Here is a 15,552-nt window from a genome sequence, read left to right on the forward strand (position 1 = left end):
TATATATATATATATATATATATATATATATATATATATATATGAGAAACGTCCTCACAGGTGAATCCAGGTGACCTGTGTGGGCGAGACCCAATGTGTGTGCGGGGTTAATCGAGGGTGTAGACGGTCAGACTGAGGGTCAGCAGGTAAAGGTGTGAGGTCAGAGAGGAGGAAGGGCCTCCAGCGTTGTCGAGGCAACCGCCCTTCTTCAGACACACTTTCTTCTCACAGAATGCACCTGCACACACAACATCATCAGACACCTGGACTGTGACATCATCAGTCCCCGCCTACATCATCTGAGCCGTGTGTTTACCTGTGAAGCTGTCTGGACAGACGCAGCGCTGCAGGTCCACGCAGGTTCCTCCGTTCTGACAAACCAAGAGCTCCTCATCACACACATTCACTGAGGGGCACGAACGATGGATTATCAATCACATTATTGATAACATAAAGATAAAGATTGCTGAAGCGCCGTGTACCTGTGCAGCTGGCTCCGCCTCCTCTCCAGGTGTATCCAGGTTGGCAGGTGTCACAGCGCCTCCCTGTGGTTCCGGCTTTACATCGACAGAGACCAGAGGCAGAGCAGTGAGGAGCAGCACTGCCCTCCACGTCACAGTCACAGTCTGAGGACAGAGACATCTTCATCACCATCATCGTGTGTGTGTGTGTGTGTGTGTGTGTGTGTGTGTGTGTGTGTGTGTTCCTGACCCACACACACGGCCTCGTCCTCCAGCCTCAGCGAGGCGTTCCTGTAGTATCCGAGCCGACAGTACTGACAGTTCTGTCCTCTTGTGTTGTGTTTGCAGCTCACACACGTGACCACGTTGATGAAGTCGATGTAGCTGCAGCGGTTGGAGTGACCATTACACTCGCAGTCTGACGGAGACACACACCTGTCAGAACACCTGTAATACACCTGCATTATAACTGGAGTGAAAGAATTAGAACTTAATATTGTGTCAGAAAGTATTGTAATGTAACATTTTAACAATTACTTGTTTCCTCTTATCTTTTATCTGCTTCCACTGGGCAAAGTTGAAAAAATTTACCTCATTAATCGCATGGTTTTTCTACAATTGTGATTAATCACATTACGAGCCAAAAACTATTGGCGCATATTGCGTGCTTTTATTTTCAAGTAATGTTCTTCGAACAATATAACAGCACTCTGGAGCAACAACAAGTTAACATACATATATATAGTTTATACATCTGTTTTCTTGTTTATGAACAGGTAACAGAAGAAACGATAGTATTTTATCAGGAACAACATGAACACTGTGCTCAGTAGTAAGGGTCCCTGTGAGGGACAAACCACTCCTTCTTTGGTCCATGTTCAGTAGTAAGGGTCCCTGTGAGGGACAAACCACTCCTTCTTTGGTCCATGTTCAGTAGTAAGGGTCCCTGTGAGGGACAAACCACTCCTTCTTTGGTCCATGTTCAGTAGTAAGGGTCCCTGTGAGGGACAAACCACTCCTTCTTTGGTCCATGTTCAGTAGTAAGGGTCCCTGTGAGGGACAAACCACTCCTTCTTTGGTCCATGTTCAGTAGTAAGGGTCCCTGTGAGGGACAAACCACTCCTTCTTTGGTCCATGTTCAGTAGTAAGGGTCCCTGTGAGGGACAAACCACTCCTTCTTTGGTCCATATTCAGTAGTAAGGGTCCCTGTGAGGGACAAACCACTCCTTCTTTGGTCCATGTTCAGTAGTAAGGGACCCTGTGAGGGACAAACCACTCCTTCTTTGGTCCATGTTCAGTAGTAAGGGTCCCTGTGAGGGACAAACCACTCCTTCTTTGGTCCATGTTCAGTAGTAAGGATCCCTGTGAGGGACAAACCACTCCTTCTTTGGTCCATGTTCAGTAGTAAGGGACCCTGTGAGGGACAAACCACTCCTTCTTTGGTCCATGTTCAGTAGTAAGGGTCCCTGTGAGGGACAAACCACTCCTTCTTTGGTCCATGTTCAGTAGTAAGGATCCCTGTGAGGGACAAACCACTCCTTCTTTGGTCCATGTTCAGTAGTAAGGATCCCTGTGAGGGACAAACCACTCCTTCTTTGGTCCATGTTCAGTAGTAAGGGTCCCTGTGAGGGACAAACCACTCCTTCTTTGGTCCATGTTCAGTAGTAAGGGTCCCTGTGAGGGACAAACCACTCCTTCTTTGGTCCATGTTCAGTAGTAAGGGTCCCTGTGAGGGACAAACCACTCCTTCTTTGGTCCATGTTCAGTAGTAAGGGTCCCTGTGAGGGACAAACCACTCCTTCTTTGGTCCATGTTCAGTCTGTTTCTTACCTTCCATCCATCCATTTTCCGCCGCTTATCCGGGGTCGGGTCGCGGTGGCAGCACACCCAGCAGACCGACCCAGGCTTCCCTCTCACCCGCAACATTTTCCAGCTCGTTCTGGGGACCCGAGACGTTCCCAGGCCAGCCGGGAGATATAATCCCTCCAGCGTGTCCTGGGTCTTCCCCGGGGCCTCTTCCCAGTTGGACGTGCCTGGAAAACCTCTAATGGGAGGCGTCCAGGAGGCATCCGAATTAGATGCCCGAACCACCTCAGCTGACTCCTTTCGATACGAAGGAGCAGCGGCTCGACTCCAAGCTCCCCCCTGATGTCCGAGCTCCTTACCCTATCTCTAAGGCTGAGCCCGGCCACCCTACGGAGGAAGCTCATTTCGGCCGCTTGTATCCGCGACCTCGTTCTTTCGGTCACGACCCAGAGTTCGTGACCATAGGTGAGGGTTGGAACGTAGACCGACCAGTAAATAGAGAGCTTCGCCTTCCGACTTAGCTCCCTCTTCACCAAGACGGACCGGTACAGCGCCTGTTTTACTGCTGCAGCCGCACCCATCCGCCTGTCGATCTCTCGCTCCACCTTACCCTCACTCGTGAACAAGACCCCGAGGTACTTGAACTCCTTCGCTTGGGGCAGGCATGTTGTCCCCACCTGAAGGGAGCAATCCACCGGTTTCCGGCAGAAAACCATGGCCTCGGATTTGGAGGCGCTAACCCTCATCCCTGCCGCTTCACACTCGGCTGCAAAACGCCCCAGCGAATGCTGGAGGTCACGGTCCGAGGAAGCAAACAGGACCACATCATCTGCAAACAGCAGAGAGGCGATCCCGAGGCCCCCGAACCGGATTTCCTCCGCCCCCCGGCTGCGCCTAGAAATCCTGTCCATGAAGGTCACAAACAGGACCGGTGATAAAGGGCAGCCCTGGCGGAGGCCAACACCCACCGGGAACGTGTCTGACTTAATACCGAGGATACGGACACAACTCCTACTGCAGGCGTATAGAGACCGGATAGCCCGTGCCAACGTATCCGGCACCCCGTACTCCTGCAGCACCCCCCACAGAACCCCCCGAGGGACCCGGTCGAAAGCCTTCTCCAAGTCCACAAAGCACATGTAGACTGGTTGGGCAAACTCCCAAGACCCCTCCAGTAGTCATGCAAGGGTAAAGAGCTGGTCCACTGTTCCACGACCGGGACGGAATCCGCACTGCTCCTCTTGAATCCGAGGTTCGACAAGCGGTCGGAGTCTCCTTTCCAGCACCCTGGCATAAGCTTTTCCCGGGAGGCTGAGTAGTGTGATACCACGATAGTTCGAGCACACTCTCCGGTCCCCCTTCTTGAAAATGGGAACCACCACCCCGGTCTGCCAGTCCATGGGCACTGTTCCCGACCCCCATGCGACACTGAAAAGGCGTGTCAGCCAAGACAGCCCAGCAATGTCCAGCGCTTTCAGCATCTCAGGGCGGATTTCATCCACCCCCGGCGCCTTGCCACCAAGAAGCTCTTTAACTACCTTAGTGACCTCTGCCAGGGATATGGGTGCACCCACCCCAAGGTCTTCAGGCGCTGCCCCCTCCCCAGGGGACATGTTGGCCGGGTTTAGGAGTTCCTCAAAGTGCTCTTTCCACCGTCCGATGATGTCCCCAGTCCGAGTCAGCAGTTCCCCTCCCCCGCTGAGAACAGCCTGGGGTAGGCACGGCTTTCCCTTTCTGATCCGCCGGATGGTTTGCCAGAACCTCTTTGAGGCCAACCGAAAGTCCTTCTCCATGGCCTCCCCGAACTCTTCCCATGACCGAGTTTTAGCATCCGCTACCACCGCAGCTGCAGCCCTCTTGGCCTGCCGGTACCCATCAGCTGCTTCAGGAGACCCCTGGGCCAACCAGGCCCGAAAGGCCTCCTTCTTCAACTTGACGGCTTCCCTCACCCCCGGTGTCCACCACCGGGTTCTCGGGTTACCGCCGCGACAGGCACCGACGACCTTCCGACCACAACTCCTGACAGCAGCTTCCACAATAGAGGCTTTGAACAAGGTCCACTCGGATTCCATGTCCCCAACCTCCCTCAGGATGCGTGAAAAGTTCTTCCGGAGGTGGGAGTTGAAGACCTTCCGGACAGGATCCTCAGCCAGACGTTCCCAGTTCACCCTCACAACACGTTTGGGCTTGCCAGGTCTTTCCAGCCGCCTCCCTCGCCATCTGATCCAACTCACCACCAGGTGGTGATCAGTTGACAGCTCTGCTCCTCTCTTCACCCGAGTGTCCAAGACATACGGCCGCAGGTCAGATGATACGATTACAAAGTCGATCATTGATCTTTGGCCTAAGGTGTTCTGGTACCAAGTACACTTATGAACCACCTTATGCTCAAACATGGTGTTTGTGATGGCCAAACCGTTTCTTACCTTAAAGATGTTAAAGACCAGCAGTTGATTCACTTTATACAAAAGCAATAAGTGTTTTTCATGTTTTCAGTTCAGTTTTTCTTCCTCGTTGGTAAAAGTCCAGTCTGTGTTGTCTTGAACAAGTGACCTGAACATCGTGTGATGTGAGGAAAGTTCTCCTCTTTGAGAGGAGAGTAAAGATCCAGAAGTGATGCTGCTTTAAAGTGCTCTGCATGGATCAGACCTCAGGTCAGCAGCTTTGAGCATTAGTGTTCAGTCTGCACTGTGAGCTGCAGCGAGTCCTGAGAGACTGACTGTGTTTCTCTTTGTGAGGCGGAGCGGCTCATTGCAGCACCGCTGCTCGCTGAGAACTCAAACTACAGAACAATACGAGCATTCACGTCAGGCTCAAGTCTGCAAGTCGTCAACAGTGTTGACGACTTGCAGACTTGACTGACAGGTAGCCTCACCTGTCGGTGAGGCTACGGAAGCGCACGCATGTACATAAACCACTTAGAAGTAAAAGCAGTGTTGTATTTCATTCTTGGCGTTTATCTTATTTATTTATTCATGTTTGATTGACCTCACGTGGGCCGGGCTGAGAGAGCCGTCAGACGCCAGGTTTGAACTTCGTCGTCTGGAGAGATTTAATAAGCAGCACCTGTGTGCAGTAATAAGCCCCGCCCATTGCAGTGATAAGCCCCGCCCACTCACAATAAATAAAATGCCGTTAACGCATGATCAAATATATATAAGCCCCCTTCTGTACATAACATAAAAATAAAACATAACATCTGAACACAACTTAAGTCTATGGCCATCACAAGAGGGGTTAGGGTCAGGTTCTCATGTGGTCTTACTGAGGTTAGGCTCAGGGTTAGAAAGGGTCAGGTTCTCATGTGGTCTTACTGAGGTTAGGCTCAGGGTTAGAAAGGGTCAGGTTCTCATGTGGTCTTACTGAGGTTAGGCTCAGGGTTAGAAAGGGTCAGGTTCTCAGGTGGTCTTACCGAGGTTAGGCTCAGGGCTAGAAAGGGTCAGGTTCTCAGGTGGTCTTACCCTGGAAGGTGACATAGGCAATTTTTGACAGCTGACTAAACTTTGGTCCTCCTGGAATCAGAATCTTCTGGGTCGCTTGGAAACAAAACAAAGTGTGTAACCATGGTATAGAGTAGAGGTCAGTGGGGGTCATGAAAAGTGAGGAACAGCAAGTCTACGCATGGTAAGTACTGTTAATACTACTGCTTCTCCTATTAATACTCCAATGTCCCGTCCCCACTCACGGCTGAATGACCCTCGTCCAATCCCGTTCCAGTATTTAATCATATTTGAAGTGCACATATAAAAACTGACCCAATGTATTATGATTCACCTCAAGGTCACGTTATGAGTAGTGAATTGAATCTCATCCTGTGGGAACCCCACAGGAATCCCAAAGACAGGTCAGACTCTACTTGGCCCGACTGGCCTCTACCAGCATTTACTGGCTTTTACTAGCCTCTATATTGGCCTTTACTGGCCTTTACTAACCTCTACTAGCCCCTACTCACCTTTACTGACCTTTACTAGTCTCTACTGGCCTTACTAACCTTCACTAGCCTATATACTGTCCTTTACCAGTCTTTACTAACCCCTACTCGCCTCTACTGACCTTTAATGGCCTTTACTAGCCTCTACTGGCCTCTACTAGCATATATACTGACCTTTAATGGCCTCTACTGGCCTCTATAATGGTCTTTACAAGCCTCTTCTAGCATCTATAATGGCCTCTCCTAGCCTTTCCTATTATCCACTAGCCAGTAGGTGGCAGTTCTTCCATTGTTTTTACATGTACCTTTTTTCTCGTAGCCTTTGTCATCATTCTCCTTTCCTTCTTTGGTTTCCTCTTTGGCCTCAGTGACTGTTTGGTTCAACAGAGAAGGAAATATTTTAAATCTATAAGAAAAATACATCAGTTTATTTGAATAAGTTTGATTGATCAACATGTGAAGCTGGTGCTCAATAAATCTTCAGTTGCTCTGATAGAAACTCAAGTTTACTGATTTTGTCAGCACAAAAACTACATCTTCCTTCGCATTGTGTTTCTTTTTCTATTGTCACTACCTTATGAATGTGTTGTTACTAGTAGAACACGTTGAATCAGGTTGGTGGGATGAAAAGAAACTGGCACTGACTTAATACCTTCTTGATGTCAGTAATCTATCACATTGAAGATGTTATGTTTTTTCTTAAAACAATCTTAGATTGTAAACTTTATTCCGATCTGTTCAATCAGTGCTCCATACCTTTCTCTTCTTTCTGTTCTCCCATCTTCTCTTGTTCAGAATCTTTCTTTTCATCCAACTCTGAAACTTCTACTGGTCCACCAGCACCTGAATCCTCTTTCGAAGACTTTCCTTTTATCTGAGTTGCAGAAGAATCTACTTCTTGATTGTCTACCACTGGAGGAGAATCCAGTATAGAATCCAGACCAGCACTTGTTGTATCTGGTGCAGGGGAATCTGGTCCAGTTGATGCTATTCCAACATTTCCTGTATCCTCAGTATCTAGCCCTACTGAGACAGAATCTAGTCTGGAATCGACTGAATTTGTTCCAGAAACAACAGCAGATTGACGGGAATCATCTGGAATGTTCCCAGGATCACCAACAGGCACTGGTCCAGAATCTGGTTCAGGGTCAGCCGAATTGGGATCATCCGGGAAAAAGAAGCTGAAGTCAACAGGGGCCAAACCCCCAGCAGGGTCAGACAGATTTAAGGTGGGGGTGCTTGTGTCTAGTACAGCATCACCTCCTCCTTCAGAAGGACGCAACACAAATTCTAGAGGAGCATCAGGAGGCGGTACATATAGAGGACGTTCATCAGGGGGACGTTTATCAGGGGGAGGTTCATCTGGAGGACGTTCATCTGGAGGACGTTCATCAGGGGGAGGTACATCTGGAGGACGTTCATCAGGGGGAGGTACATCTGGAGGACGTTCATCAGGGGGAGGTACATCTGGAGGACGTTCATCAGGGGGAGGTACATCTGGAGGACGTTCATCAGGGGGAGGTACATCTGGAGGACGTTCATCAGGGGGAGGTACATCTGGAGGACGTTCATCAGGGGGAGGTACATCTGGAGGACGTTCATCAGGGGGAGGTACATCTGGAGGACGTTCATCAGGGGGAGGCACATCTGGAGGACGTTCATCAGGAGGACGTTCATCAGGGGGAGGTACATCTGGAGGACGTTCGTCTGGATCACGTTCATCAGGGGAAGGTAACTCAGGGGAAGGTACATCAGGGGGAGGTACATCTGAAAGGCCTTCATCAGGAGGAGGCACATCTGGAAGACGTTCATCCAGGGGAAGTACATTAGAAGGCGATACATTAGGGATAGGTACATCAGAAGAAGATTAATCAGGTGGAAGTACATCTGGGGAAGGTAGAATGGTCGAAGGTACACCAGAAGAAGATACATCTAACCAAATATTTGGAGTTTTAGAGGAGGGCCCTTCCAGAGTAACATTTGAAAGTGATATTTTACGAGAAGGTATAGCTACAGGAGGCAGATCTTGAATAGGTTCATTGGACGAAGGTACATCTAGAGGAGGTACATTAAATGGAGCTTTGTCAGGTGGAGGGACATTGGGAGTTGGTTCATCAAGAGGAGGTACATCTAGAGAAGTTACATCGAGAGGTACATCAGGAAAACGCATATTAATCAGAGTGCCTGGAGGGACATCAGGCGAAGGTGTGTCAGCTCCCGTTGCTCCAGCCTGATCGGTTGGGTCTGACCCAATGGATGCAGTACCTCCAGATGAAGCCCTGTCACTGGCTGGGGTTATTTCTGAGATGGTTGTTGTTGGTGTTCCAGTTGATGATGTAGACCCATTAGCAGGTAAGGTAGTTCTGGTGATCAAGTTTGTAGTACGAGTCCCAGAGAGGGTGGAGTCTTTGTTGTCTGGTGAGGAGGTGGAGTCAGAGGGCGGAGTCACTGGGTCAGAAATAGACACCTCAGAGTCAGTACTGCGGCCTGGGATAGTGGGGCTGTTAGTACGGGTGGAGCTGGTGGTACTAATAGTGGTACTGGGAGTTGTGGTGTCTGGTACTGTGAGAACTGGTTTGTACAAAGTGTTTCCAGTCTTCAAAGCTGGACTGCTGGATGAAGCTGTGTCCACTGTAGGTTCCGTTATACAGCTAAAGTCTGGAAACACATCAGAGTCTGTAGTACTAACAGTACTAGTCACAGTGGTAGAAACTGTAGTACCACTGTCAACTGTTGGGGTAGTAGAACCTACACTAGCTTTAAGAAAGTCACCACTATCACTTGTACTAATAAAGTAGGTTTTGGAGCTTGTATCACTAATGATGCTATTGATAATAAGATCATTGTCAGTGTTGAATACCTTTGTCGTATCACTACTAGTACTTGTTTCTGGACCAGTAATACTCCAGTTGTCAGTTGAAGTAAAAGTACTAGCTGTATTTGTGACAGTAGAAGGACTCCCTGTACTTGTAGAAACTAGATCAAAAGTTTGTATAAAAATAGTTGTTGATCTGTCTGTCGTCGGGAGGTCAGTAGTAGAGGTAGTAGTGTCCATAATGTTAGAAGTAGTAGTACTGTCAATAACGGATGTATATTCAGGTAAAGTAGTAGTAGTAGTACTGTCAATAGAGGAGGTATATTCAGGTAAAGTAGTAGTAGCACTGTCAATAGAGGAGGTATATTCAGTAATAGTAGTAGTAGTACTGTCAATAGGGGATGTATATTCAGTGATAGTAGTAGTAGTACTGTCAATAGGGGATGTATATTCAGTGATAGTAGTAGTAGTAGTACTGTCAATAGGGGATGTATATTCAGTGATAGTAGTAGTAGTACTGTCAATAGGGGATGTATAGTCAGTGATAGTAGTACTGTCAATAGGGGTAGTACTATCACGTAGAGTAGCGTCAGTCATAGTAGAGTCAAGAGTTATAATACGGTCAGTAGTCCTAGTAGGAGTAGTAGTAGTAGCTGTAGCAGTAGTAGTAGTAGCAGTAGTAGTAGTAGCAGTAGTAGCAGCAGTAGTAGCAGTAGTAGCAGTAGTAGTAGCAGCAGTAGTAGTAGTAGCAGTAGTAGTAGCAGCAGCAGTAGTAGCAGTAGCAGTAGTAGTAGCAGTAGTAGCAGCAGCAGTAGCAGCAGTAGCAGCAGTAGCAGCAGTAGTAGCAGCAGTAGTAGTAGTAGTAGTAGTAGTAGTAGTAGTAGCAGCAGTAGTGTCAGTCACTCCATCTGATGTGGCAGAAGGTCTATCAGATGAGTTAGAGTCACCAGCCGCTGTCAGAGAAGAAGAGTCTCTTTAGTGAATCTCAGCTTTGTACTGACTGAACTCTTTGCAGAACATGAAATATTTAAAACTACTAGCATGCAGTGAAGAACCCATCAGGCCAGCACCAGACAACATGATCATGATCAACATGTTCAACATGAACACGTGTCATGAGACTGTTGAGTTTCCGTCTATTCGGTCAGCTTCAAACTATTTTAGACAATCGTATTGGATCCTCAACCAAGTGAAGCATCGCATGTACGTTTTTCAATCAATTGTTGACACCAAAGAATGTTGCCGGTGTTTCAGTTTATCAAGCGACCCTCTTCACCGCCGGCGATCAGCCGGATGCGTCTCTGATTGTCATGGTGACGACGTAGTGGTCCTCATGAAGGCTTCGTCACTTTGCTTTGCATGACAACGTTTGGTCTTTGGAGGCTGGGGGAAGGCTTCTGGTTCAACCTGTGTGACTATGTCAGGGCAGGAAGCCCAGCGTGGACTTTAAGTGGTTTGTGTGGTCAGAATAATGATAAATAATAATAAATATGGAAACACAAACTCTGCTCCCTATCCCTAACCAACCACACGCAGCCAATCAGTAAACCCTCAGATGGGGAAAACCTGGCGTCTGTCTCACAAAGCTGGATTTCGGTTTAGCAAGGTAACTTCTGGATTAACTTCTGGATTAACTCTGGATTAACTTCTGGAGTAACTCCGGAGTAACTTCTGGAGTAACTTCTGGATTAACTTCTGGATTAACTTCTGGAGTAACTCCGGATTAACTTCTGGAGTAACTTCTGGAGTAATTTCTGGAGTAATTTCTGGAGTAACTTCTGGAGTAACTCTGGATTAACTTCTGGAGTAACTTCTGGAGAAACTTCTGGAGTAACTCTGGATTAATTTCCGGATTAATTTCTGGAGTAACTCCTGGAGTAACTCCTGGATTAACTTCTGGATTAATTTCTGGATTAACTTCTGGATTAATTTCTGGATTAACTCCTGGATTAATTTCTGGAGAAACTTCTGGAGTAACTTCTGGATTAACTTCTGGATTAACTCCTGGATTAACTCCTGGATTAACTCTGGATTAACTCTGGATTAACGCTGGGTTTTCCGTCTCACGAAGCTGGTTCACTTCACTGGCGGGTCCGTTTCCCCGGTAACGTACGCTGAACCTAACCGGCTCCAGCAGGTTAAGTTCCCGGATAAGATCTACGGGAGGACATGAGACGCCTCCTGGCCAATCACTGCCCTGGAAACAAGACACGCCCCTTTCTACAGAATGGAGGAAGGACAGGATAGTAAGAGCAGCGCTCTGCAGAGAGCGTGTTTCCTGACGGCAAAACCATCCGTCATACGTGAAGCCTGGAAGATATTATAATAACTCACTGAGCGCTTTGAACCATGTTCCTGTGTTTGTTTTAACTGCTCTCATGATCTTTTAGCTCCACTGAGGTTACCACTGAAATGAGGTTTAGTTGTTAAAATGAAAAGGTAATTAAAAATAAGAACATACATTTGAGACAGTGATTTAATATTACAATCCCAGTAATATACGCATTAACAGAATCGCAGTTTTTTTCCCAGGATTCCTTGCGGCTTCTGGCCGCTGCAGCAGTGTTGCTTTCTGCTTAGTGCTTGTATTCTTTCTCTATGTTTTTCATACATTCTGAAGATCGTTGTCAAATACGTTGCTCTCGGCTCCTTCGTGGTGCACGATTGGTCTAACGGAGTTAACTCCGCCCCTTTTATGTGCACACAGATCTAGATGAGACACTCCTGGTGGACTTAACCAGCTAATAACCAGCTATTAGCCAGCTAATAACCAGCTGGTAACCAGCTATGAGCCAGCTGACAACCAGCTGACAACCAGCTGACAACCCGCTGACAACCAGCTTGTAACTAGCTGGTAACCAGCTGACAACCCGCTGGTAACCAGCTGATAAAGAGTTGATAACCGGCTTCGTGAGACCAAAAAGCGAGACCGCGGACATCTGGTTAAGTGCAGTTTAACCAGATAAGGGAAACCCCGGGTTTGTTAATCCAGCTTCGTGAGACAGACCTCTGGTTGAGAATATCAAGTTGCCTCCGAGACACTTGGTGTCCATATTTGACTTGTGTGGATTGTGTTTCATCTCGTTGGAGTCAGATTGTTCTGTAGTTGTTATTTTAATCCATGTTGTTTCTCTGTGAATTCCAGTTTCAAGTAAATACTGAAAACAGTTGTAGTTGAAACTGTTGGACAGATTAAAGCTTTCTGACTTTGATCCTGAGCAAAAGGTGATTTGGATTGTTTGTGTGTGAGTGTGTGTGATTTAAAACAGACCACCCCAGATTACACACACACACACACACCATCTGTACGTGTTAACTCTAAACGACAGATTAACTTTTAGATTTTTCTCCCAGAATGCATTCCACTCACTTAAAACTTACATTTATTCACAATTGTCAGTTTTTTTCATATCAAAGTCATATTTTATTTTACTTTTTTGTCACATTTCAGCATTTTTAAATAATTGTATTTGTTAATAATTGTATTGTTTTTTTTAATTGAGTGTTTTACTGTTATTGTTTATAAAAAACAGTAATGTTGAGCGTAATGTGATAATATGAGTTGAACATGACGCTGCAACTCTGACACGTAATGTGGAAGGAAGATGAAACGGAACAAACAGGTAAACCAACAGGTAAACCAACAGGTAAACCAATAGGTGAACAGAACCAACAGGTGAACCAACAGGTGAACCAAGAGGTAAACAGAACAAACAGGTGAACCAACAGGTGAACAAAGAGGTAAACAGAACAAACAGGTGAACAGAACCAACAGGTGAACAAACTTACTGGCTGCTGGTTCTGCTGCCTCACCTGAAAGAGACACAACATGTTACTCATCAGAACCATTTGTTGTCATGTATGCTTGGCGGGAGGTGCATACATTTAACATATGGACAAGAAACATTAAGCAGTATACGGAGTGCAATAATATTTACAATTAAATGTAAAAATCTATATCTACAGTAGAATACATAAATATAAAATTAAATTCACTTTAGAGTTTAAATAAAGTGCGCGGCCAGCAGTACTTCAAGGTGGACGTAAGTGAAGGTGACAAGTGTAAAGTGGCCAAGTGTCTGTAAACATGAGGTGTGTAGACATGTGGGAGGAGCTCGTCTGGGGGTCAAAGGGTCAGTGGAGGCTCCGGTACTGAGGACCTTCATGAGCCCAGAGGTCAGGGCACGGGCCTGCAGTCATTCCGTCCTGTGATCCTGGGCTTTTTGGGGACGGGATGATGGTGGAGGCCTTGAAGCAGGTGGGACGTGACATGTCTCCAGGGAGGTGTTGGAAATGTCTGTGAACACCGGAGACAGCTGGTCGACACAGTGCTTCAGGGTGGAGGGGAGACAGAGTCCGGGCCCGCCGCTTCTTGAAGAGCCTGTTGACGTCTCCCTCAAGGATAAAGTCGTCACTGAGGAGGGAGGTGGAGGATGTGCACAGGCTTGAGCTCCTGATGGTTTGTGGCTGGACGATGGGCTTGTGGGGATGGCGTCAGGACTGCATTGTCTTTCGAAGCGGCAGTAAAAGTCGTTCAGCTCGTTTGCCAGGCGCAGTTGTGGCTGAAGTCCGAGGTGTAAATGGTGAAGAGGAATGGAGCCAGAACGGTTCCCTGTGGGGCTCCTGTGCTGCAGGACACCCGATCTGACTTACACCCCATATCCACAGATACTGCGGACGGCTGGTGAGGTAGCTTCCTTAGTTCTGCTGTGAACCAGGTCGTTGTTGTAAATCGCCCTGAAGTTGGTGGGACACGGCCGTCCTCACAGGAGCTGACGTAGGAAGTTACAGCCTCGGTGTGTTCATCCAGACCGTCGGTAGCGGTCCTGAAGACGTTCCGGTCTGTCCAGTCCAAGAACGCCCGAAGAGCCTCCAAAGCCTCACGGGTCCACTTCGTGAACGTCCTCAGCACAGGGCTGCAGAGCTTCAGTCTCTGCCTGTCTGAGGGAGTCAGATGGAGCGTGTTGTGGTCAGAGGTGATGGTTGTGGTGGAGCAGCAGTCCAGAATGCTCCTTCCACTCGTCCAGCGTTGAATGAGCTGAAGGTTCCCTTTCGTCCCCGAGGACGATAACTCAAGAGTCCAGTCGCTCTGCATCCGCTCAGCGAGCGTCGCTCCTTCAGCATGTTACCCTGCGGACGCGTGTCGACATGCGGCCGCAGGGTAACATGCAGCTGAACTCACAGGGAGTGGAAGGTTTCAGTGGAGGATCAGGGATTCCAGGTCCAGGTGTGTGTGTACATACAGGTGTTGACAGTGTGTGTGTACATACAGGTGTTGACAGTGTGTGTGTACATACAGGTGTTGACAGTGTGTGTACATACAGGTGTTGGCAGTGCCTTTGGGTAGGGGCAGATATGATCCTGGTCTCCAGCTGCGGGATTTGAACCCTCGGCTGCAGAGCTGACAGTTCTGTCCCGCGGTGTTGTGCTCACACTCACACTGCAGCGTGCCGTCCCGCAACACACACTGAGACGCATGCAGGTTGCACTTACACCTGCAGGAAGCACAACACACGTAACACAGCTTTAGTTCAGGTCTCAGTGTTTCAGGTGTTTCAGGAATCAGTGTTTCAGGTGTTTCAGGTCTCAGTGTTTCAGGTGTTTCAGGTCTCAGTGTTTCAGGTGTCTCAGGTCTCAGTGTTTCAGGTCTCAGTGTTTCAGGTGTTTCAGGTCTCAGTGTTTCAGGTGTTTCAGGTCTCAGTGTTTCAGGTGTTTCAGGTCTCAGTATTCCAGGTGTTTCAGGTCTCAGTGTTTCAGGTGTTTCAGGTCTCAGTGTTTCAGGTGTTTCAGGTCTCAGTGTTTCAGGTCTCAGTATTTCAGGTGTTTCAGGTGTTTCAGGTCTCAGTGTTTCAGGTGTTTCAGGTCTCAGTGTTTCAGGTGTTTCAGGTCTCAGTATTTCAGGTGTTTCAGGTGTTTCAGGTCTCAGTGTTTCAGGTGTTTCAGGTCTCAGTGTTTCAGGTCTCAATGTTTCAGGTGTTTCAGGTCTTAGTGTTTCAGGTGTTTCAGGTCTCAGTGTTTCAGGTGTTTCAGGTCTCAGTGTTTCAGGTGTTTTAGGTGTTTCAGGTCTTAGTGTTTCAGGTCTCAGTGTTTCAGGTGTTTCAGGTCTCAGTGTTTCAGGTGTTTTAGGTGTTTCAGGTCTTAGTGTCTCAGGTCTCAGTGTTTTAGGTGTTTCAGGTCTCAATGTTTCAGGTGTTCCAGGTCTCAGTGTTTCAGGTCTCAGGTGTCAATACCTGGCCGGCACGTGGATGTTGGAGACAGCATAGAAGTACTTCAGCAGGTTGTCTCTCTGGACGTAGGTCCCTCCCAGCGCTGGCCGCAGGAGTCTCAGCCGCAGGTTGGTGAAGGTGAAGAAGTCTCTGAGCCCATTCATGGTCTCCATGCGCGTATACAGGGCGTCCATGTTGATCAGTTTGGGTCCCGCAAACACCCCAAACCGAGCTCGCACCTCGAACACCATCGTCTTCTCCTCCTGTTGGGGAACGTAGACGTCAGCGGATCTCAACTCATTGATCCATTTCTAAGTCAAATCATTCAAACGA

The 15,552-nt window shown here is 47.8% G+C and overlaps 1 protein-coding gene across 1 annotated transcript in view; it reads right to left on the reverse strand.

The window, feature by feature from the left end:
• Window positions 1-101: 101 nt before the first annotated feature.
• Window positions 102-15,552, reverse strand: part of LOC137803328 (netrin-G2-like) — a 21,060-nt gene continuing 5,609 nt past the window's right edge. The window contains exons 4-10 of the mRNA XM_068601688.1: window positions 15,244-15,482; window positions 14,336-14,508; window positions 12,803-12,826; window positions 712-879; window positions 483-626; window positions 317-406; window positions 102-238 (exon numbers count right to left, since the gene is read on the reverse strand). Coding sequence (XP_068457789.1) covers window positions 108-238; window positions 317-406; window positions 483-626; window positions 712-879; window positions 12,803-12,826; window positions 14,336-14,508; window positions 15,244-15,482 — 969 coding nt within the window. The 3' untranslated portion in view covers window positions 102-107. The remainder of the gene's footprint in view (window positions 239-316; window positions 407-482; window positions 627-711; window positions 880-12,802; window positions 12,827-14,335; window positions 14,509-15,243; window positions 15,483-15,552) is intronic.

The sequence above is a fragment of the Clinocottus analis genome, unplaced genomic scaffold, assembly GCF_023055335.1.
Source record: "Clinocottus analis isolate CAN_PGR_092001 unplaced genomic scaffold, fCliAna1.0.p SCAF_53, whole genome shotgun sequence".
In the NCBI taxonomy this organism is placed as follows: Eukaryota; Metazoa; Chordata; class Actinopteri; order Perciformes; family Cottidae; genus Clinocottus; species Clinocottus analis.